The sequence below is a fragment of the Lolium perenne genome, chromosome 2 (assembly GCF_019359855.2).
Source record: "Lolium perenne isolate Kyuss_39 chromosome 2, Kyuss_2.0, whole genome shotgun sequence".
In the NCBI taxonomy this organism is placed as follows: Eukaryota; Viridiplantae; Streptophyta; class Magnoliopsida; order Poales; family Poaceae; genus Lolium; species Lolium perenne.
In genome coordinates this window covers 182,497,846-182,520,356 of record NC_067245.2, presented here as the reverse complement: position 1 = coordinate 182,520,356, position 22,511 = coordinate 182,497,846, and the positions used below count along the sequence as shown (strand labels likewise).

The 22,511-nt window shown below is 50.5% G+C and overlaps 2 protein-coding genes and 1 long non-coding RNA gene across 4 annotated transcripts; 2 read left to right on the top strand and 1 right to left on the bottom strand.

The window, feature by feature from the left end:
• Positions 1–4,731: 4,731 nt before the first annotated feature.
• Positions 4,732–7,931, top strand: LOC127334057 (uncharacterized). 2 transcript variants are annotated; one of them, XR_007871914.2, is made up of 5 exons: positions 4,732–5,316; positions 5,418–5,586; positions 6,685–7,202; positions 7,281–7,471; positions 7,567–7,931. It is a non-coding gene; the product is annotated as an uncharacterized lncRNA (long non-coding RNA). The 2 variants fall into 2 exon arrangements; XR_007871913.2 differs by having other exon boundaries at positions 4,733–5,316; positions 7,281–7,931.
• Positions 7,932–13,101: 5,170 nt separating this feature from the next.
• On the top strand, positions 13,102–14,092 carry LOC127334056 (uncharacterized). The gene has a single exon (XM_051360475.2). It carries the CDS (start codon positions 13,198–13,200, stop codon positions 13,798–13,800), a length of 603 nt encoding a protein of 200 aa, XP_051216435.1. The 5' UTR covers positions 13,102–13,197; the 3' UTR covers positions 13,801–14,092.
• A 1,049-nt stretch (positions 14,093–15,141) lies between these two features.
• LOC139835682 (uncharacterized) lies at positions 15,142–16,257 on the bottom strand. The gene is made up of 4 exons (XM_071825541.1): positions 15,889–16,257; positions 15,703–15,801; positions 15,489–15,611; positions 15,142–15,414 (listed from the first exon to the last, which is right to left on the bottom strand). Exons 1-4 carry the CDS (start codon positions 16,255–16,257, stop codon positions 15,142–15,144), a joined length of 864 nt encoding a protein of 287 aa, XP_071681642.1.
• Between the last annotated feature and the right edge of the window lie 6,254 nt (positions 16,258–22,511).

Sequence of the window (22,511 nt, the reverse complement as noted above, 5' to 3'; positions counted from 1 at the left end):
TTTGGTTTCAGAAATCCTACAAAGGAAATATTCTCGGAATTGGACGAAATCAACGCCCAGGGTTTTATTTTTCCACGAAGCTTCCAGAAGACCGAAGAGGATACGAAGTGGGGCCACGAGGTGGCGACACACCAAGGCGGCGTGGCCAAGGAGGGGCCCGCGCCCCCTAGTGTGTGGGCTCCTCGTGACGCCTCCAACCCTACCTTTCCGCCTACTTAAAGCCTTCGTCGCGAAAACCCCTGTACCGAGAGCCACGATACGGAAAACCTTCCAGAGACGCCGCCGCCACCAATCCCATCTCAGGGGATTCAGGAGATCGCCTCCGGCACCCTGCCGGAGAGGGGAATCATCTCCCGGAGGACTCTTCATCACCATGATCGCCTCCGGATTGATGTGTGAGTAGTTCACCCCTAGACTATGGTTCCATAGCAGTAGCTAGATGGTTATCTTCTCCTCATGTGCTATCATTGTTCGATCTTGTGAGCTGCCTATCATGATCAAGATCATCTATTTGTAATGCTACATGTTGTGTTTGTTGGGATCCGATGAATATGGAATACTATGTTATGTTGATTATCAATCTATCATATATGTGTTGTTTATGATCTTGCATGCTCTCCGTTGCTAGTAGAGGCTCTGGCCAAGTTGATACTTGTAACTCCAAGAGGGAATATTTATGCTCGATAGTGGGTTCATGCCTCCATTAAATCTGGGACAGTGACAGAAAGTTCTAAGGTTGTGGATGTGCTGTTGCCACTAGGGATAAAACATCAATTGTCTAAGGATATTTGTATTGATTACATTACGCACCGTACTTAATGCAATTGTCCGTTGTTTGCAACTTAATACTGAAAGGGGTGAGGATGCTAACCAGAAGGTGGACTTTTTAGGCATAGATGCATGCTGGATAGCGGTCTATGTACTTTGTCGTAATGCCCAATTGAATTTCACACTACTCATCATGATATGTATGTGCATTTTTATGCCCTCTTTATTTGTCAATTGCCCAGCTGTAATTTGTTCACCCAACATGCTATTTCTTATTGGAGAGACACCACTAGTGAACTGTGGACCCCCGGTCCATTCTTTTACATATGAATACAATCTACTGCAAACATTTTTATTTATTGTTCTTCGCATACAAACATCATTTTCCACACCATACATTTAATCCTTTGTTACAGCAACCGGTGAGATTGACAACCTCACTGTTAAGTTGGGGCAAAGTATTTGGATTGTGTTGTGCAGGTTCCACGTTGGCGCCGGAATCCCTGGTGTTGCGCCGCACTACACTCCGTCACCAACAACTTTCACATGCTCCTTGACTCCTACTGGTTCGATAACCTTGGTTTCTTACTGAGGGAAAACTTGCTGATGTACGCATCACACCTTCCTCTTGGGGTTCCCAACGGGCGTGTGCTTTACGCGTCAACAATGCCTAGTGGCTCCAGACCACCTCTAGGTGCAGGCCAGGGCCAGGCTACGCCTAGGGTAGGTCTGGCCACCCTGTGGCCCTCCTCCGTCTCTTCTCTGGACTCCGTCTTCACTCCAGGAAAAATAGGAACTTTGGCTTTTGTTTCGTCCAATTCCGAGAATATTTCATGTACAACTTTTCTGAAATACAAAAACAATAGAAAACTGGGAACTGACATTGTGGCATTTTGTCAATAGGTTAGTTCCGTAAAATGCATAAAGTGCCATGAAGTGTAAACAAAACAGATAGCAATTGGTGTAAAACAAGCATGGAGCATCAAAAATTATAGATACGTTTGCAACGTATCAATGATACATTCATACTCCAAAGACTTCCACCTAGGACCACGAGTGCCGTCCATCCGCCCATTCGTCGTCATCGTCGTGGTCACCCGGTGTCGGTGTCGATCAGCTCCTCCTGGACCTCCTCCTCATTTTCGTCCTCGTCGGCCTCTTCTTCATACTTGTCGACGGGGGTTCGTAGGCGTGGCCATGGCGTATGAAGCCGGTGAGGATCTTGGCGCCGCCGGGAATCTACGCAACAAGTAACCTACTTTGAGTCGCCGACGGTGTCTATGATCCACATAACACATAATTTAAGGAAACTCACCTTGTCGTCACCCATGGACACGCCGGACACGCTACCGAACACCTGGTGGGTGCTCCTGCCCTCGTCGGCAAAGAGGTGGAAGGGGAGGCCGGTGCTGTCAGTCACGTGGCCTTCGGTGCTTCCCGGGCGGCGTAGGTCAGGCGATGACTTTAGGTCGACGGGGAAGCGAAAGGCGCCGCTACCCCTCGGTACCGAATCCAGCAAGAACATCGCGTTGGGGTCGAAGGTCATCACTGTCGGCGCACTCGGGGGAGTAGCGGGCGCGATCGTCCATCTGCAACAAACACATCTGCGAGAGCGACATCCCCTCCGCATAATATCCCGATGACAAGGGTGAGCTCGAGAACCCACCGCCAAAGTTGCGGCCGCGAGTTGCTAGCTCCCTTCGGGCTGATCACCGCCCAAGCCGAGGCACACTTTGGTAGCATCCGCCGCTTTTGCGGCTTTGAGAGCAGCGATGCGACGCCTTTTGCGGTCGGCCATCACCATGGAGCAACATCATTTCTCCTCCTCGCACGCCTCCTGCGACATGTTTGCCGGCTTCTCCTTCGGTGGCACGGTGCACAGCTTCGGCGGCGCCTTCGCTACCTTCACCGGAGCCTTTTTCTTCGGCAGCATGGCGGCGGCGAGGGTTTTCCTGGTTGGAGTCTGGATGGGAGATGGAGCGGGGAGAAATGAGCGGCGGAGGGAAAGGGGTTTGGTGGGAAAAGATGTATATTTTTGGGATGTGTGGCTGACAGGTGGCTCCCATACCCAAAAACAATTGTGCCGCGAGGCGCCGACGCGCCCGATTCGCGCCCTTCGCGAAGGGGCCGGCACGGGGTTGCCGGCGTTTCTATTGGGCTCGAAATTGCGCCGGCGCTTTTTGGGGCGCGCCAGATGAGCCCATTTTCGATGCTGCCCCCCAAAATGCTATTGGGGCCGCTATCGGGGGTGCTAGTGGAGATGCTCGGCATCTCCACCCGTGCCCCCCAAATAGGCGTCGGCAGGGGCGCCGACACTTCCGTATGGGGGGCGCCGGCAGAGCATCCTCTATTTGGGGATGTTGTTCCCACACCGGCGCCCCCCATCCGGCAGCCCTAATAGAAATTCAAATTTAAAATGACATTTAAAAAACAAAATTCATACGAATATTGACTAGTTTTATACAAAATTTACTTGAATTTAAACTAAAAACTAAAAAAAACTAGCGGCGTGCGTCGAAGGCGCTGAAGTCGAGGTTGTTGGTGTCGTCACCGTAGTCGTCGCTGGATGAGCCGAAGGACCGGTAGTCGTCCTCCTCCTTGGGCGCCGGTGGCTCGGAAGGTCTGGCGAGGTCGACGAAGTTGGCGCCGTGGTCCCTAGCGGACCACACCGCCGCCTGCCGCGGGTCCATCATCATCTGCTGGTAGTCCTGCTCGACGGAGCGGCCGGCGATAAATTTTGTTCGCAGAATTCCTCCGGGTCGTCGCCGCCACGGACGGCCACCTGCGCCTCTTCCTCCATCTCCCACCATTGCCTCTTTGCCGGCGGAAGTGGTGGCGGGCCCGCGACATCCTCCTCCTTGAGGCGGCGGCGTTAGGCCGACCCTGTGATCCGACGGGCCGGAGCTGAAGACGCGCGCCTCGCCCCTTCATCGATGACGACGCCACCCGAAGGAGGCGCGTGCGCGGCTGAGCGCGTGCGGTCGTCGGCGATCAACGATCCGGTGCGCGAGCTCCCAGACGTCGTCGTCCTTTCCAACGGCCTCTGTAGAGGTGGCTCCACCGGCGCCATGCACTCGTCCTGCGGGTAGTACAGCGGGATGCGCGGCAGGTCGTTGTGGACAACGTTGGCGGTAGCTGTCATGGGCATACCTTTCCTGTACCCATTATTACCATACCTGCCTCGTTCCAATATGGAGAAGGCCCAAAAAGGTAATCTGAAGAAGTAGTCGACTAGGACTCTTGTAAAACCACTAGGCTGGTTGTATATATAAAGCCAGCCAGGACACCCGAGAGGAGGGGAGAGATAGAAACATTGCAATATAGACAAGAGACACAACATAGTTTCGTCTACGGGGGCCCTATAAACATAGTTGTGATTATACTAGATTGCTAGCAGCATGCAGGGATCCTCCACTGAGGGGACCCGAAGCTGGGTATATCATGTGCCCAATCTCGATCCCAGAATCTCCATCGGTTATTTCTTACACAAAACTCTAAGTCTACAATCTATAAGCATTGGCGAGGTGATCCCTCGTCAATTGACACCGTTTGTGGGAAGCGCGGGGACTGGATTTTATCATCCGGGCAGGAACCTTCATCATCTATGTCAACAGCCAGATCGAATCATCCAGAGCACGACATCAACGCTGCCTACGCATGCGCCTGTGAAAGATCGATTGGAGAAAAGCCTTGTGGCAGCGGCCGGTTTGCGATCCATGGACATGAATCCAACCACCGGTTCTCTCAAAGAAAAAATTTCTTTTCTCGTGCATACACATGCTCGGTTTCACGTGATCTTGGAGCGCAGATTCCATCTAATCCTCTAAGAGCTCTAAGCTCCCAGGGTGGGGAGCGTCTGTGGGCGTTCGGCCGGTCGCTGTCATCTGGCCTAATTGCAGGGAAGGTAGCGTTTGGCTTCTGATTGACAAGACTGATCACTCGGTCAGGCGGTTCGCTGGTACCGCCTCGGCGCCTCCCACGCACAGGATATTTCTGTGGAAAAAAAAGCTTTTGCGTGCCTGCCCTGTCCTATCCTCTCCCCTCTGCACCGCGTTCTTCGGCCCGCCTCGCCTCATTACCGGCCGCCAGCCATATCTCACCGGCCGCCGTCCTCTCCCCATCCAAGGATCGTGCCTGATCCGCTCTCCCCGTCGCGTGTGCTGCTCCGCCGCTTTCTAAACCTCTTCGTCCCAGACATCATCTCAGACGATCTGACCGACGAGTTGCGAGACGAGGTTGCTCTCGCCTCCCTCCGTTCCCGACATCTCACTCCACTCGCCAACCATGCCGCATCCGCCGTCTATGTTGCGTCCGCCGTCCTCTAGGTAGATAGGGATAAAGCTCCTCTCCGACGATGGTACTGCACTGCACCCATGTCCGCCTCCATCGCTGGAAACGAACTGGCCCCAAACTCCTTCCTTCATCCCTGATCCCGTCCATCACTTCCATCATGATATAGAAAAGCAGCACTTCGTGTTTTTTGATTCTACAGGATCGTCTTGCCTCTGGATCCAGTTCTTCTTCTCAGCCATGTCTTTCTCTGTACATGTTAGTACTTAGTAGTTGCTAACTTGCCATTTTTTTCTCTCTAGTGTATAAAGTGAAATGCGTGTATTATACATAGCTGAACAATGAAATTTTTGGTACAGATTTTTGTAATACATGGTGGGAATTTGGTGCTCTGTATGACTATTTATGTACCCAGCAGCTGAGGCTGTACAAGTACCTCAAGGACATTATCTCCTGGTCGAGCATCAGGCGATGAGACAACCATCATTGTCAAGCAGACATGTAGCGGCAATCACACTAATCCCCCAGGTATGTGCTTGCTTTTATTTTTCCTGCTTCCAATGGGTCCCTGCATAATTTGAGATTTTTTTTTGTGCTCTGAAATTAAGCATGGATAAGACCATTTATTTTTCAGTTCATTATAGACACTGAAGACTCACTTACCATTTTACCTCATGTATCATTCTAAGCCAAGCTAGGAGAGTCTTGCAGTAGCGAGTTAATTGTGTTTCCTATAGGGAATAATTAGTGAGTTCACATGAGCTCGGAAGATTAAATATAGCATATTCCTTTCCTTTGATACTAGAGTTTTCTTTATAGTATATTTCTTCTTAATCATGAAGAGCATTCCTGGTGTCCTGCTGGTCGTTCTGTGGTCAAAAGGCAGATGGGATGACAATTATGTAATGTAGTGCCAGAAGACTGTAAATCACTGTGAGGTGGAGACTTTCATGGAAACTGTGTTATTTGTGTTATCTAAGGTTTCCTGATATGCTAATATCTCTTCCCAACATATATATACAAAAGTCAATATTGTAGCAATAATGCAGGTCTTGTTTTCCCCTTTGCAATGAATCTCGCACTGATCTTGTCAGTTTGCTATCTCTGAAACGAATAGACAGAGTAACATTAAGCCCTTTTTACCAATTGTTTACTAGAATAACTACTGCCAGGAGAATGCCCTTAATTATTAGAGTTAGCTATGTGGGACATGTTTAGAGTGATCAACTAGAGCTTTGATAACACGACCATGTGTCAGCAGAATGTTGGTAATCTCCCCAGCCTCTCTCTGCTCTGCCATGCAATGTCAATTGAATACTTTCAAAATTGCTTTGCATTTCAAATATTTGTTGGTAATTGAACATACGTTACTAAAGGCAACCGGTGCTTTGAAAACGAACAATGGAAAGTAGATATGTGAAAATGATGAAGTTGATTCCGGCAAATAGACAGATGTGCCCAAAGCAAACCTTATTGCAAGTCTTGATATTTTTTTCTGGCCGTGGGGGTTTATCACCACTTCACAAGGGCTGCAGCAAGCTGCTGCGCACTTTATTCAGTACTATTGTTTTGCATGAACATTGGTTCATCAAACTTATATTTATTTCTCATTGTTATATTCTGCAGATGTGTCGTTACAAAATCAACACTTAAATACAAGGAACATCACAGAAAAATACTTGGCAGTTTATCTTCATGTTGCATAGGCCAGGAAAAGGCTCTCATTTGGGCTGCTGCTCCCGGAGAGATTTTTTCCATCTAGCCAGGACCGATGCATGTGTCTGCTAGCCATGGATTGGAAAAAATATTGCCTGTTGGCAAATAGTATGCAGCCGCCAAAAGGACTATTGGTGCAGCATGACTTAAGAGATACAATTAGGGATTTGCAAGAAGTGGAAAATGGTTGAAGTAAACTCAATACTTGAAGTCACTCTTACTCCAACGTCATTCTCTTTTTCTTATCTTTTTGCGCTTGATGCCCATGTTAAGTTTCCTTCCTTTTGATACAGTATGTAGTTTAACCTGTCGCTTGGTTCGCATAGAATGATCACATGTTAAAGGAGATGAATGAATTCAATCTCAGAATGTGGAAACATATTCCAAAGCGACCTAGCTGTGACTGGCATCACCAACCAGATGAGAAGGTAATGTTATCGTCCTCTACTCTGCAATTGCATTCGCCATGTTAATGTCAATGCCAATCGAAGCCTTCCTGCGTGCAGGTTAAGCCGTGCGCCTAGGCAAATGGTAGACTTGATATCTTGGTGCTTGCCTAACAACGCTAAAAGGCACAACCAGTGGAAATGGCTCTATGGGGGGCTGGTTTGGCAATGGGAAAGGTTGGCATGTGCTTCCACCCTGATTGGGGGAGGGTCAGAATGCGCACGGTCTTATGTGAGCTAAGATGCTTTAGGTCCATCCCCTCTTCACTTCATACAATAAACCTAAAACACGTCCAAGATACAGAGGATGGTAGACAATCCTTTTCGAATTTATCCATGTATGCAGGGATTCCTTGCAGCTACCAGTTTGTGGGACCATTCAGAGTAAGCATACGCAGATCGGCAATGTCGCCTCTCGGCTTTGCACTTGGGAGGATGGTGAAGGAAGCCATTGGTGTGAAGCGCCAACATGCATAACCATGTCCAGGAGATGGATATCTAGATGATCTGCACGTATTTAGTACTATGAGTTTATCTCGATTGCACACGGCTAACTTTTATGAAATTGTTGAGTTAATTGTGATGGCCGCCCCATGGACACTAGCATGGACACCATAATTGCAATTGTATGCTCAAACTTTATTTACTGATTGCAATTTTATGCTCAAACTTTACCAACTTTATTAGCTAAAAAATTTCATGTCAATTTCATTGTGCTCTTTAGAATATATGTTCCTTTGTCTTGATGAAGTCGGGTGTTTACATCTCCGTTTTTATTAGCAGACTTTCAGTATCTAAGAGATTCGGTATTAAAATTTTCCATCTAGCTTAAAGAGAGTTATTCTAAGTCTATTCACCTGGCATATTTTGGTATCTAAAAATGAGTATCTTTGTCGGTGTATTGCTTATTTATATATACGAAAAAACAGGAACGTGCGTGGCAAAGCGCGCGAGGTCCATCTAGTCCATGGAGTAAAGGCTGCGCAGTTTCCGCGACAGATTCCGTCTAATCTCATCTATTCTTTTCCCTTGGTGATTATTAATTATTTTATTTGAACCTAACTTCGTTCACGACATGTGTTTTTTGATATCATTGGTACAAGATTGGATGGGAGGACAACTTCAGCGATCGGAGCCGATGAAATGCCATACATAGCAGGGCCGTACAAGGAGGAGACACCCATATCAGTGATTCTCGGCGACTTGTACCGATTCGTTCGTTCTACTAGATCATCTTAAACATGGTCAACTTCGTCGGCTACGTCAAGGCGGCAACGTTACCGCTAAACTCCATGACCAACCTCAGCGCGGCAATGTGTAGCTGCTCGTAAAAGAGAGTTATCGAGTACTATCTATCTTATTCTTTCGTCTTGTTTATTTACTCTTGAGACGATTACTTCCAGCGTGTGCTATTCTATGTCTTCATAGATGCATCTACTTTAATGGGTACATGAAGATCGGAAAATAGGATTCAATCGATGAGTACGTGAAGGATAGACGAGCGTCAGCTGCCACGAATACACGGATTGGTTTTCGTGTCAGTTATACGTTCCGTGGCGATGGATGGAACAAGTCCAGATATCATGTTTTTCTCATTGACTATCTTTCCAATTTATTAGATCTAACCCGTGCATGTATATTACTTCCACCCACGATTGCATGATCATGTCAAGTTTCAGAAATAAGAAAAAGGCAACTCGTCAGCCGTCAGAAGTACCAGGAAGAACGAATAGTTTTGGCACAAGTTGATCGCCACAACCGTGGACTCGAGTCTGAAGTACTATCAGAACCATCAGGTGCTATTTTTACAGCTAATTCTTATTCGCAAAATATATACGGTCAAATATTTTTTCGGCTCGAGCTGTTATTTGCGCACATTTTTTGCGCCGTAATATAACGGCAGATCAGAACAAGCTTCGATTACTTCGACATCGTGCAAACACCTCGCTCGGAGGCTCGCCATTGCAGTGGATTCAATTTCTAATGATTGTTAGTGAATTTTGTCTTCTATGGTTATATATAATAATACCCGATGTACATTCGGGTTAGTGGATTCATCTATACAGTTATTACTCGGTTCCTCTTATATATAATAATAGCCGGTGCAGTTCTGGGTTAGTGGATTTGTTCTTATATAATACTGACCCGATGCACTTCCGAGTCAGTGGTTTCATCTTCTATGGTTTTTAATGGATTTATCTTCTATGGTTATATAAATGCTGACCTGATGCACTTCCTGGTCACTGGATTCAGATTCGGATTCATATTTTATGGTTATGGATTCATATTCTATGGTTATCAATGGATTTATATAATATTGAACCGATGCACCTCCGGCGGATTTATGTTCAATACTTCATCTTTAATAACGTAATCTTCAATGGTTTAATCTTCAAATGGCTTCATCTCCAATGGTGTAAATCTTCAGTGGATTCATATTACATGATTGTCAATAGCTTCATCCTAAGTGACTTCACCTTATATGGTTATCGCGTGATTATACAATGCTGGCCTGATGCGCCTACTAGGATCGACAACTTCATCGACTTCTTCTATGGGAAGTCGAAAATGAACATCAGTTGTCGACTTTCGTCGTGATCCAGGCGTGTGTGGTCATGATTTTCTAGATGAAACGAAAAACAGGTGCTATTCATCCATTTAATGGTCTTGTCTTGTAAATTTAATTATGCCATCGAATTTTCTCCACTTGGTATTAATTTTTGTACACATGATCACATATCCATGGTGCCAAGAAGCACAACATAGAGAGGCACTTCGATATCATCGCGGTCGCCAACAACTTCAACCAACGCCATTGGCTTCGGAGGAATGAACATTACTTTTGACTCCGAAGGAGCGTACATTGCAATCCACTATGGAGGAGGAACCGACATCGCCATCGGTCAAGGATGCACTATCCTCTCTACCATTGCCACTCCGATGACTCCGTCGGACGTCGCAACCCAGTACACTAGTTACATCATCTCGCTCGACCTGGGTATATCTGCATCAGCTTGCGGCAATGAGAAGCAGGGACTCGGGGGCTCGATAACTATGTGTCTACTTTCATCGCACCCAACACTCTGGGGCTGCACCGAATAATTTTCTTCAAAGAAAGAAGGAAAAAATAGAGATCAAAAAATCTTCGAGCCCGCATACTCGTCATTTGTTCCAATCGCATACTTGACGAAAAAATTGTTTCATGTAAGTCACCGAAAAAAACAATTCTTCAAAGATGACGAAAAAATAGAAATGGATAAATATTCAAGTCAAAAGACTCATCATTTATTCCTATCAAGAGAAATGCTCACATACTCAAAAAAAGACAGAAAATCTTCGAGTCTATTATCAACATGGACTCTTCATTTATTCTCAGCAAGAGCACCGGCGGCGAACCCGAAAAAAAATAGAAGAACTCGATAAATTCGGCTATTGCATCGCTCCTGATGAAAATATAGGAAAGCCCGCAGAAATAAGTTATTCCATCAGCCGAACAAACGCACTCGACAATATATTCTCAGAGCGTGTCCACAGCGATAAAAACTCTGAATACCATGATTTGTAAAAAGATCACGAAGGTAAGACCCTAGAATATGTCATGTGTGACGTGGCATCGCAACCGAATGCGCTCTCCCAATTTATCCACATCAACAGATGTGAAGAAAATCACATTGTGTACCTGATAATTTAGCTGGAATTCAGTTTTCGATAAGTCCTAAAGCGGTACGTCCTGAATTATGCCAGTAACCTGAATTCGAGTCCAGGGACTCGGTTTGAAGTAGGATTATCCGGATTTTCCACAAGAGAAATTAAATGGTTCTTGATCCCTCAGAAGCAGCAGCCACATTTAACAATATCCTTGTGCAATATAGATGTCGAATAAAAATAGCAATGGCCTGGAGTTGAAAAATCAAGAAGAAAAGTCAGGGATTAGAGATTTAACCCGATTCTGCGATCCAATATCTTCATGGGAAATAAATCAAGGTTTGTAGAATCAACTTGACTCTGCGACTCAAGTGAAGCCTACTTCCATCGGGAGCACATGGATTTCATCAAGTCCTCCAGCAGGAGTCGATAAAAAACTTAAGGACGTGCCCCTTTAGGACTTATCGAAAACTGAATTGCAGCTATTGAGAATTTCATCGAGTAGTACAACTTGAGTCTATGCCCAGGTGCAAACACATGCCCATAGACTCGGGGGGGGGGGGGGGGGGGGGCTACTCCCATCGGGAGCGTTGGTCGCACACCTGATAGAAAAATAACTTCGAAAATCGTCAACAGCGTCTACGCTGCGCATGGTCTACGACATTTACTTGATGTATTTCTGGATCAATAGCCTCGCATTGTATTTCTTCGACTTTGGAGATGATCATGATTGGAGTCTCTAGGCAAGTCTTCGACTTCCCTAGACACTCGGGGGTACAGTCATGGGCTTACGTTTCGGGTACCCATTATTACCATACCCAGCTCGGATCAATATGGAGAAGGCCCAAGAATGTAACCCAAAGAATTAGTCGACTATGACTGTTGCAAAACCCCTAGGATGGTTTGTATATATAAAGCCAGCCAGGGTACCGGAGAGGAGGGAAGAGATAGACAACATAGCAATATAGACAAGAGAGACAACATAGTTCCGCCTATGGCGGCCCCCTGTAAACATAGTTGTGATTATACTAGATTGTTAGGAGCACATAGGGATCCTCCACTGAGGGGACCCGAAGTTGGGTATATCGTGTGCCCAAGCTCGTTACCGAAGGCATTGGCGAGGTGATCCCTCGTCAGTAGCCGTACTGCTGCAGCGTGGCGTCGACGTCATGACCGAGCCACCAGGCACGGCTGCAGATGTTGTTTAAAAGGCCGATCAAGCGGCCGGCCACCCGCACGAGCTCGATGGCGCGCTCCTCTTTGAAGCGTCGCGGCCATGCCGGGCTGTTGAGCGCGTTTGACGGCAGGCTTCTATCCGCCGGTGTCATATGCTTCCACCGCTCGGTGATGAGGGCGCGCAACTCCGGTCTTGCCGATGGCGGCGGTGGCACGGCGAAACCGGCGTTTGATACGTGCCACCCGTGCGGTAGCTTGTACTGTACTTGCACGGGGATGCGCTACCAGTACAATACGTCCGCCTCGTCATACATCAGTTGCAGCGAGCGGAGCACGCCGCCGCCGGCCTCGTCGTTGTGCGCCATCGCGTCGATGGGGTGCTTGCGTCGGTGGGTGTTTGTTGTGGATTCTGCGACAATGGCGGTGGCGGCGGCTAGGGTTGGAAGACGGGTAAGAAGAGAGGTGCGCGACGGTGGATTTTTAAGCGAGGCGGCGGACGCGCATTGAAGGCGCGTGAGGGAGGTGGGTGGACGCCGCGTGGCCAGTTGCTGCCCTCATCGCCGCTTCGGTTTCCGCGCAGGAGACCATTAACGCGGACGACCAACCTTCCCGCGTCATTTTTAACGCGAACCGTCGTCTCCTCTCGCTGCCAAGGCGTTTCCACCCGCGAAAACCGACGTGCCGCGAGGCGCTGGCGCACCCAATTCACGCCCTTCGCGAAGGGACCAACACGGGTGTCGGCGCTTCTATTGAGCTCAAAATTGCGCCGACGCTCTTTTAGACGCGCCGGTGTGATTTTCAATACCGGCCTTAAAATGCTATCGGGGCGGCCGGTGGAGATGATCTAACAGGGCCTTGTTTCTGCTGGATCGACCGGCGAGGAAAAGCTACAGGAAGCGAATCGATCGGTGACGAGAACGCGCGCCGCGCGTGCATGCAAGGAAAGGAAATGATGGGCATGCCGCTTTCCACACGGAGAAGACAACTGCCAACCACACGTATTAAACTGTCACATGCATACTCAACGTGGATCCCTTCATATATATAAGCTCAATTCTGGCTCCAGTGCCCCCGCATGGATGCAAATCAATCGTAATTAGCTGCTCTGTCGCATTCCGTGGACGAGACGAGAGAGTCTGGCAGCAGATCGACGACCATGGCGACGACGAAGCCTCGCGGTTCCCTGATGATCATCTTCTTCGTCCTACTCGCCTCAGCCGTTTCCTTGTTCGTCGACGGCGCCGGCAGCGTCGCCAAGGAGGCCTGCGCCAAGACGCCGCAGCCGAGCAACTGCGAGGAGCTCCTGTCGTCGAGCCCCGCGGCCGACGTAACGGCTCTGGCCCAGGCCGCCGTCGCCGCCGCCGCCAAGACCGCCACTGAGGCCGCCGCCGCCGCGCGCGCGGAGCGGGACAAGCTCCCCAACGGCAAGACGCAGTGGCGGTGCATGGACAGCTGCGCGGCGGGGTTCGAGGAGGCCGCCACAAAGTTCAAGCCCGGCGCAGGTGGCCCCGCCGCGGGAGCCGGCGCGAAGCTTTTGGAGGTGCTAGACTTCGTGGTGCTGGATGAGGAGAAGGAGAAGTCCAAGGACTGGGAGTGGAAGTGGAGCTGCAACGAGTGCAAGGCCGACCCGACCGCGCCGGCCGGGCTCGTCGTCAAGAACAAGGAGTTCGACAAGATCATGGAGTTTCTGCCTGCCATCCTCAAGCAGACGCCCGCTGTTGTCGCAAATTCCACCAAGCCGGCGGCCACCAAGGCCTAGATGGATGCCTACCGAAAAATAGTCTACGAACGCCGATGTCCGCGTGGAGGCGTCGTTGGGCCTGGCGAATGGCGATGATCCTCGAAGGCGACGTATTCTTCGGTGCCATTCTCAACCTTCCGTTGCCAACGTGCCATTCTTGTCTGGTCAACAACTCTATATAGCAGGGGTAGGCAAATTGTAATACAGAGCTGATACTGATCGTTGCAAGGCCGGCGACGCTGGCTTTTGCACGACCATTAATTTGTTTGGCATTCTTTCTTCTTTCCTAGGATGACCTTTTCAGCCTTAATTTGGTTCCCTTTGATATATTTGGTATTGGCGCACAAACAAGAAATGAAAAGCCTTTTCTTCAACAAGAACTTCCTTTGTACGGGGAGCCAACTTCTGGTTCGATCATACTCCCTCTGACTCAAAATGTGATCGTTCATCAGCACATAACGCTAAAAGAATGACAGTAGATAATCCAAAATATCCGACGAAAAATGAAGACTATGCAATCTTTCAATGCTCCCTCTTAGATAAGAGTAGTATTACATCCCGACCATCCATTAGTTAAGTACTAGCACTACAGGAATAGACGTAGACGCCGATGGCCGGCTGCCCTCGGCGTAGCCACGCCTGGCCCTCGGCGTAGGCTACGCCGACGGCAGCCCTCGGCATATCGCCTCGGCGTTCAGGTCCCTCGGCACCTGGCACACTGCCGTCGGCGTAGGCCCGGCCGTCGGCGTACGCTTCCTATGCCGACGGTGCGGCTTCACCCTCGGCGCCGCTTCCCTCGGCGTCTCGCCACGGTGCGCCGTCGCCGTTAACTGAGCGCCCCAGACGCCGACGGCATTGCCCTCGGCATAGGGCAGTCATCTGCGCGCCGTGGAGCGACGTGGCGCGTCGCGCGGCTGCCACCTGCGCCGCGCCGACGGCCAACCCTCGGCGTCTGCATGGGCCATGCAGGGACACGCGGCACGCTGCGAGCGGCTGCCAGGCGGAGGTCTACGCCGACGGCTATGCCCTCGGCATAGACCTGACCATATGGTCGCAGCAAGGGTCTATGCCGACGGCATTGCCCTCGGCGTAGACCTGTTCGATTTTTTGTTTTGTTTTTCAGCAGTCCAGTTTGCACCGTCCAGCAGTCCAGTTTGCACCGTCCAGCAGTCCAGTTTGCACAGTTTAGCAGTTCTACATCCGAATACATCCAAATTCATCAAAATTCACCATAATTCATCCAAATTCACCATAATTCACATAAATAGCATAAAATGCACATAGTAGCATACATGGTGCACATAGTAGCATACATGGTGCACATACAAGAGGAGAGTGCCATGTCATCCAAATACAGAACTAGCGGAGGAAGGAACCAGGTGGGGTGTGTCCGCCCACATCGTTGGCGAAACGAGCAGCCCGGGGTTGCGCTCCGGTAGAAGCTGCAGAAGAACCACCTGGAGAAGGACCGGTGCTACGCCCAGGAGAAGTCGACGGAGAGGCACCGGGAGTAGTCCCAGGAGTAGTCGACGGAGAGGCACCAGCAGAACGCCCAGGAGACCGACCACCTTCATGAACCGGTGTGACCTCGCGCCCACCCGGCGATGCCTGGTTCCCGGACCATCCCGTTCCCTACGTGTTCCCTACATGTTAGCAACTTGCGAGGCAAAGGAAAGTGGTAACTACCGGTTTGGCAAAGAACTTACCTCCGGTGTGGATCCGTAGTAAGTCGCAGCGAAAGCTGCCTTCGATGGCATGATAGGCATGTCCCCCGCCACGGTAACTCGAGCCGGTGGCGGTGTACCAGTAGACATAGAGATCATCATTTCCTGCAAGATAGGTTACAAGTTAGGCTTTGCAGAAATAAAGCATCAAACTGAGACTTGTCATCTACTTGCGAGAAGAAAGATTCAGACTTACTCCTATATACGCCATGTAGGCCGTATTCTGCCTATTCCACTGGGCAGCGGCCTGCTGATACGCTTCATTGCAGGCTTCGAAGGCCGCCTCGAACTCAGGCTACAATTTCAGAAACAATGAATCTCGTCAACACTTAGCCATGTAGGAAGGAAAACCGGAAAGAGGATGAAAATGAGGAAAACTTACATCGTAGGCGGGTGGACGAGCAGGCCGTGGACGAGGCTGGGGGCTGTCGGCGGTGAGGGTATGCTTGAGACGCGTGTAGCTCGTGGCTGGGGTAGGCTTGACCGCCTTATTTAGAAAGGGGAAACGGCCATGCGGACGCCCGTGCCCCGACAGGACCAACGACTCCTCGTCGACCGGAATGCTCAAGGGGTCATCCACCTCGGGGTGACGAGACTTGACCATGTCGCAGTAGTCCTCCTTGGCGGCCTTGGCATTGCCGTAGTACTGTGGCTGAGGCAATGCGGGATTGGGCTTCTTCTTCGTCCGCATCATGTCATATATCTGGGCATCATGAAGCACCACCCCAGGTGCTGCCTCGGCCACCAGCATCGCGAAAAGAAAAGTTATGCGTACCACAAATGTAACATGACGGGAAATGAAAGAAGGTCGTTCCATGTATATACATACCATTTTCCCCTTGTAGCGGGTGTAGTCGCGGTTTCCCGCGCAATGTGTGCCACCGGTGCCTCGGTTCTCCATGTTCCGCCTCGACACGGCTGCAAACTCCTCGTCCTCCCTGAGCCACCTCGCCCTAATCAGCTCCTCCCATGCCTCCCTATGCTGCTCGGCCCACTCGGGACAAACCTGAAAACGCAATACTCAACTCAAGATAATCCAATGAAAACTTAGCAGCAATGTAGAATCTCATTGACATTTTACTCACCGACATGTACTCCTCAATGGTCATTGACCATTCCTCCGTAGGCTGGTTACCCACAAAGTACTCCTTCCTGACCCTCTTACCCTTGTTAGCCCAGAAGGCACTAGCGGAGGTGACCTTTTGGTTGTACCACTGCTGCGGTGTCAACCTCTCGCAAGCGCCACGCAAAGTGAGACGCGCCTTCGTCTCAAGCTCCGGGTCCACACGATAGAAGCACTTCAATCATGCATAAATCAGTTAGCACATTAGGGCCATCAACAATGAACGGTGCTCGAGAAGTATATGTCTTACCCAGAACTTGGTGGTCATGACCTCGGCGGTGTCGCAAAGCCTACGGCAGGGGCATCCTCATAGTCCGCCCAAGTAGTGGCTAGCCTCGTCTCGCCACCGGGGACCGTGCTAAGGGGAGTGTATCTGCCCGGCCAGAACTTCTTAATCAGAGCCCCAAGCAAGCTGTTAGGCACGCGGGCTAGCTTGACCTCCCATGTCCAGTTGCTGCAAATAAATCACACATTAGTACAATGCTAAATTGATTATTATGCCCAAGATGAAAATACATGTTCGAAATTTCTGAAGTAGTACACTTACTTATCGCTCGAAGGAATGATAAGGGCCTTGTCATCATGGGTCTTCCGCTCCTTCCTCGCATTGGGGACTCTAGCTTCTCCACGAATCTTCAAGGGCTTCGGCGCACCCCCACCCTCCATCACCTCCAACTCAGCCCTAGAGTCTGACTCGTGTGTAGACTCCGTCTCCATCTCCACCTCCCCACTAGACGGACCCTCTAGGAACAACTCAGGAGCCACGTCGCCAGAAGCGGAGGGTGGCTCGTAAAAGTCCATGTGTACCCCGCCGCCACCTCGTCCTCCACCTCGTCCTCCTCGTCCTCGTCCTCCACCTCGTCCTCCTCATCCTCGTCCTCCATCGGTACCATCGATACTAATGCATATTTATCCGCGTAATGCTCGTGGACGGGAAGTGACACCTAGGTTACGCAACTGGACTTGGAAAATGAATCTAGTGACATAAGAAAATGCGGAGAAGGGGAGGCGATGTTTTAGCTCACCCTCGGTGACCGGAGAGAATCGCGTGGCGATGTCGAACGTGGAGGTGGCGATGTCGGTGGCCGGAGCGAATCGCGTCAAGATCCCAGGTCGTCACGTCAGGGTGCTCACGCCAGTGCCTATTTAAAACAATAAACAAAATAGTCAATAAATCTGCAACTAACAATTTACCCTAAGTAACATTTTTATTTATAAGTACCAATTTATCCTAACCAACTAACTAACTACCAATTGGTTACCTAACTAACAACACTAACTAACTAACAACTAACAAATTAACAAAAAAAAGAAATGCATACCTTTGAGCTCTCCATGGAGCCGGCCAGTGAGGGGAGGAGAGGCTCGGGCGGCACGGCTGCGGAAGGAGGGGGCCGGGGCGGTGTGCTGCGGGAGGAGGGGGCCGCTGCGGCGTGCTGCGGGAGGAGAGGAGTGGCCGGGCGGCGCGGCGCGGTGTGCTGCGGGGCAGGGGGCCGGGGCGGGGCGGCCGGGGAAGGGGAGGGGCAGGGGAGGAGGGCGGCCGGGGAAGGGCGGGGCAGGGGAGGAGGGCGGCCGGGGAAGGGAGGGGCAGCGCGGGCGGCCGGCCGGCCGGCGGGGACGTGCGGGCGCGGGCGGGGCAGGAGCGTGGCGGCGCGGGGCAGGAGCGTGGAGGTGCGGGCGCGGATAGGGTTGGGAGCTGGTCTGGCTCGACCAGCTCCCTTGTAACGGGTCGGAGCGGCCCCCCTATGCCGAGGGCCGGCTATACGCCGAGGGTGGCCCTCGGCATAGACCCTTTTTTTCAATTTTTTTTATTTTTTTTGTTTTTTCTCTTATTTATTTTCTGACTACATTATACTAATATATATATAATAATTAGTTCATATAAAAAATTGACCGCGTCGACGTTAAATCGATCGCGCGGTCCACCCCTTTGACTGTGCGGTCTACCCCTTTGACCGTGCGGTCTACCCCTTTGTCTGGCCTCCAACGGCGCTGCCCCTATGAACTTTAATGTACCTTTGCGTTTATTTATGTCATAGGAACAAGTAAATGGGTCCGGTGCGGTGCGCGGTGCGGCTCGGGGGAGATGGGTCTGGCTCGACCGTGTCCAAACCCTATGCATGCAGAATCTGGCCAAGTGTAGGAACCCCTGTCCGAGAAGCCGGACACACCTGGGGGGGGGGTAGCCTTGGATATAAAACCATCTCAAATCAATATTGTGCATGCCATGTGGACACACACAAGTTTTGGGGCCATTCCCTAGATCCGACGCTCGATTTCTGACGAAACCCTAGTTCTGTTGACCGCGCGGTCTACCCCTTTGACTGCATCCCATCGGGGGTCCCCCGGTGGGCATATGCCTCCATTTGAGCTTGGTTGGGTCATAGGTACATGTGAAAACAAGGATCATCCCATATGATCCCAAGATTCTCTCCGGTTCACCTCCGAGGGAGTTTCCCCCCTATACATCTAGAATCTGCCCAAGTGTAGGAACCCCCTGTCCGAGAAGCCGGACACACTTGGGGGGAGCCTTGGATATAAAACCATCACAAATCAATTTTTTGCATGCCATGTGGGCACACACAAGTTTTGGGGCCATTCCCTAGATCCGACGCTCTATTTCTGACGAAACCCTAGTTCTGTTGACCGCGCGGTCTACCCCTTTGACTGCATCCCATCGGGGGTCCCCGGTGGGCATATGCCTCCATTTGAGCTTGGTTAGGTCATAGGTACATGTGAAAACAAGGATCATCCCATATGATCCCAAGATTCTCTCCGGTTCACCTCCGAGGGAGTTCCCCCCTATACATCCAGAATCTGCCCAAGTGTAGGAACCCCCTGTCCGAGAAGCCGGACACACCTGGGGGGTAGCCTTGGATATAAAACCATCTCAAATCACTTTTGTGCATTCCATGTGGACACACACAAGTTTTGGGGCCATTCCCTAGATCCGACGCTCGATTTCTGATGAAACCCTAGTTCTGTTGACCGCGCGGTCTACCCCTTTGACTGCATCCCATCGGGGGTCCCCCGGTGGGCATATGCCTCCATTTGAGCTTGGTTAGGTCATAGGTATATGTGGAAACAAAAATCATCCCATATGATATCAAGTTTCTCTCCGGTTCACGTACGAGGGAGTTCCCCCCTATACATGCAGAATCTGCCCAAGTGTAGGAACCCCCTGTCCGAGAAGCCGGACACACCTGGGGGGTAGCCTTGGATATAAAACCATCTCAAATCAATTTTGTGCATGCCATGTGGACACACACAAGTTTTGGGGCCATTCCCTAGATCCGACGCTCGATTTCTGACGAAACCCTTTATTTCCCGCCCACCCTTTCCCGCTGCTTCTCTCCCGCCCTTTTTTCCCGCCAAGTTTACCCGCCCACCCTTTCCCGCTCATTCTCTCCCGCCAAGTTTTCCCGCTGTTTCAGCCCCTAGTCGGCCTATATATAGCCATGTCTTCTCCACTAACAGCACCAGCAACATTTCTCCCTTCATCGCTTCTCTCATCCAACAGAACCACAAAATCCTCTGAGCTGAGCTGCCGCTGAGATGGCTCCTCATCGCCGTAGCAACACGGGCTTCATCGGCGTTCGCCTGCGGCCTGCGGGACATTTCGCGGCTGAAATCACCGCCGGTGGTACGCGTGTGTGGCTCGGCACCTTCTACACGAAGGAGGCTGCTGCCCGCACATACGATGTTGCGGCTTGGAGGTTTGGCCGGCCGCGCCACAAAATGAACTTCCCGGAGGTCAGGTCTCTGACGGAAGCTCAGAGTCTCTCTACTGAGCCGCTACTTCGCTCACAGGGTGAAGCGCGGCGGTACAGGTCTGGCCAGCGGCGGATTGATACCACCGAGGCGGACGAGCAGTTCATGGCACAGTGGTGCAGAGACAATCCTGGAGCCATCGAGGCAGAGCGTGCATTCTGGAAGGACAAGCATACGTACAGCAGAGAGAGGAGGGTGGGAAAGCGGCAGAGGAAGGCCGAGGTTGAAGCAGAGTACGCCAAAGGAGAGGCGTCGACATGGGGGGAGGATGATGAACGGTGGTCGTGGAACCTCACAACCACCGCTTCAGAGGACACCCCCAGCGAGGATGAAGATTTCGACTTCTGATTAATATGTGTGTGTCTCGAGTCCGTGTGTCTAGCGGGTCATGCGTCGACCCAGTGTTAAGTGCTTTGTTCGTGTGTGGGTGTAGTTCTTTAAATGTTTTGGTTTGTGTGTGGGTCTAGTTCTTTAAGTGTTTTGGTTCCTGTGTGGGTGTAGTTCTTTAAGTGTTTTGGTTCCTGTGTGTGGGTGTAGTTCTTTAAGTGTTTCGGTTCGTGTGTGGGTCTTAAGTTCTTAAATGTATCACTTTTGTGCATGCCATGCCATGTGGACACACACAAGTTTTGGGGCCATTCCCTACATCCGATGCTCGATTTCTGACGAAACCCTAGTTCTGTTTACCGCGCGGTCTACCCCTTTGACTGCATCCCATCGGGGGTCCCCCGGTGGGCATATGCCTCCATTTTAGCTTGGTTAGGTCATAGGTACATGTGGTAACAAGGATCATCCCATATGATCCCAAGTTTCTCTCCGGTTCACCTCCGAGGGAGTTCCCCCCTATACATCCAGAATCTGCCTAAGTGTAGGAACCCCCTGTCCGAGAAGCCGGACACACCTTGGGGGGTAGCCTTGGATATAAAACCATCTCAAATCACTTTTGTGCATGCCATGTGGACACACACAAGTTTTCCAGCGATTCCGACGCTCCATTGGTCTGTATCTCGAAAAACCCTAGGGCGGGGACCCCGCAGATCTACCCCTATAGCTTTCTCCGTGCGAGGGTTTACCAATGGACTTTTTTACTTGTTTTGCTTTGTTTAGGACATATGTACATGGAAACCATAGGTTGGGCATACTTTACCATAAAATAGGCTCCGTTTGAGCCGTGGCGGGAGTTTGCACATACAGATCCTGGATTTTACCAAGTGCTAGCCCATGTATGCGGAAATCGTCAACGCCGGGTACATGCAAGGTTAGCCAAACCTTACATCACACTTGTAAATATATGTTAGGGACAGATGCAAGTTTTCCAACAATTCTGACGCTCCGATGATCTGTATCTTGGGAAACCCTAGGGCGGGGACCCCGCAGATCTACCCCTAGGGTTAGGGTTAGGGTTAGAGTTAGGGTTAGCAATGTATGTGGAAACCCTAGGGTTAGGGTTAGGGTTAGAGTTAGGGTTAGGGTTAGGGTTAGAGCTAGGGTTAGAGTTAGGGTTAGGGAAACCGTAGGGCGGGGACCCCGCACATCTACCCATATGTACATCGATAGCAAATGTTGGGCCTAGTGGCTCCGGTTGACCCATATGTACATCTACCAATTCTTAAAAAATAGAACCATTTTTTACATAATTCATACTAGTAAATAAATAATACAAACATAATATAAAGTAATATAAGAGAGGAAAAAATAAAAAATAAATCATATGCCGAGGGTGGCCGTCGGCATAAGAGGGGCATGCCCTATGCCGAGGGTGGCCCTCGGCGTATGGACTGACGCCGTAACAGCGCCCTGACGACTCCTGCTCGAGGGGTGGCGACGCCGACGCTACGCCGAGGGCTAGGTAGACGCTGAGGGCAGCCCTTGGCGTAGCCACATTTACGCCGACGGCATGGGTACACCGACGGTCCACGTTCGGCGGTGCCCTGGCGAGGTCGTACGCCGACGGCCCCGACATTTGGCCGTCGGCGTACACTTTGGCCCTCGGCGTTTACTGCCATTCCTGTAGTGTAGTAGGAAAAGCCTATAGTAAAATTGTTACCGGTGACGCTCCTAATATGCAGTACGCTAGCCCTATTTACTCGTGCATATTCGTTGCGCCACCGGTA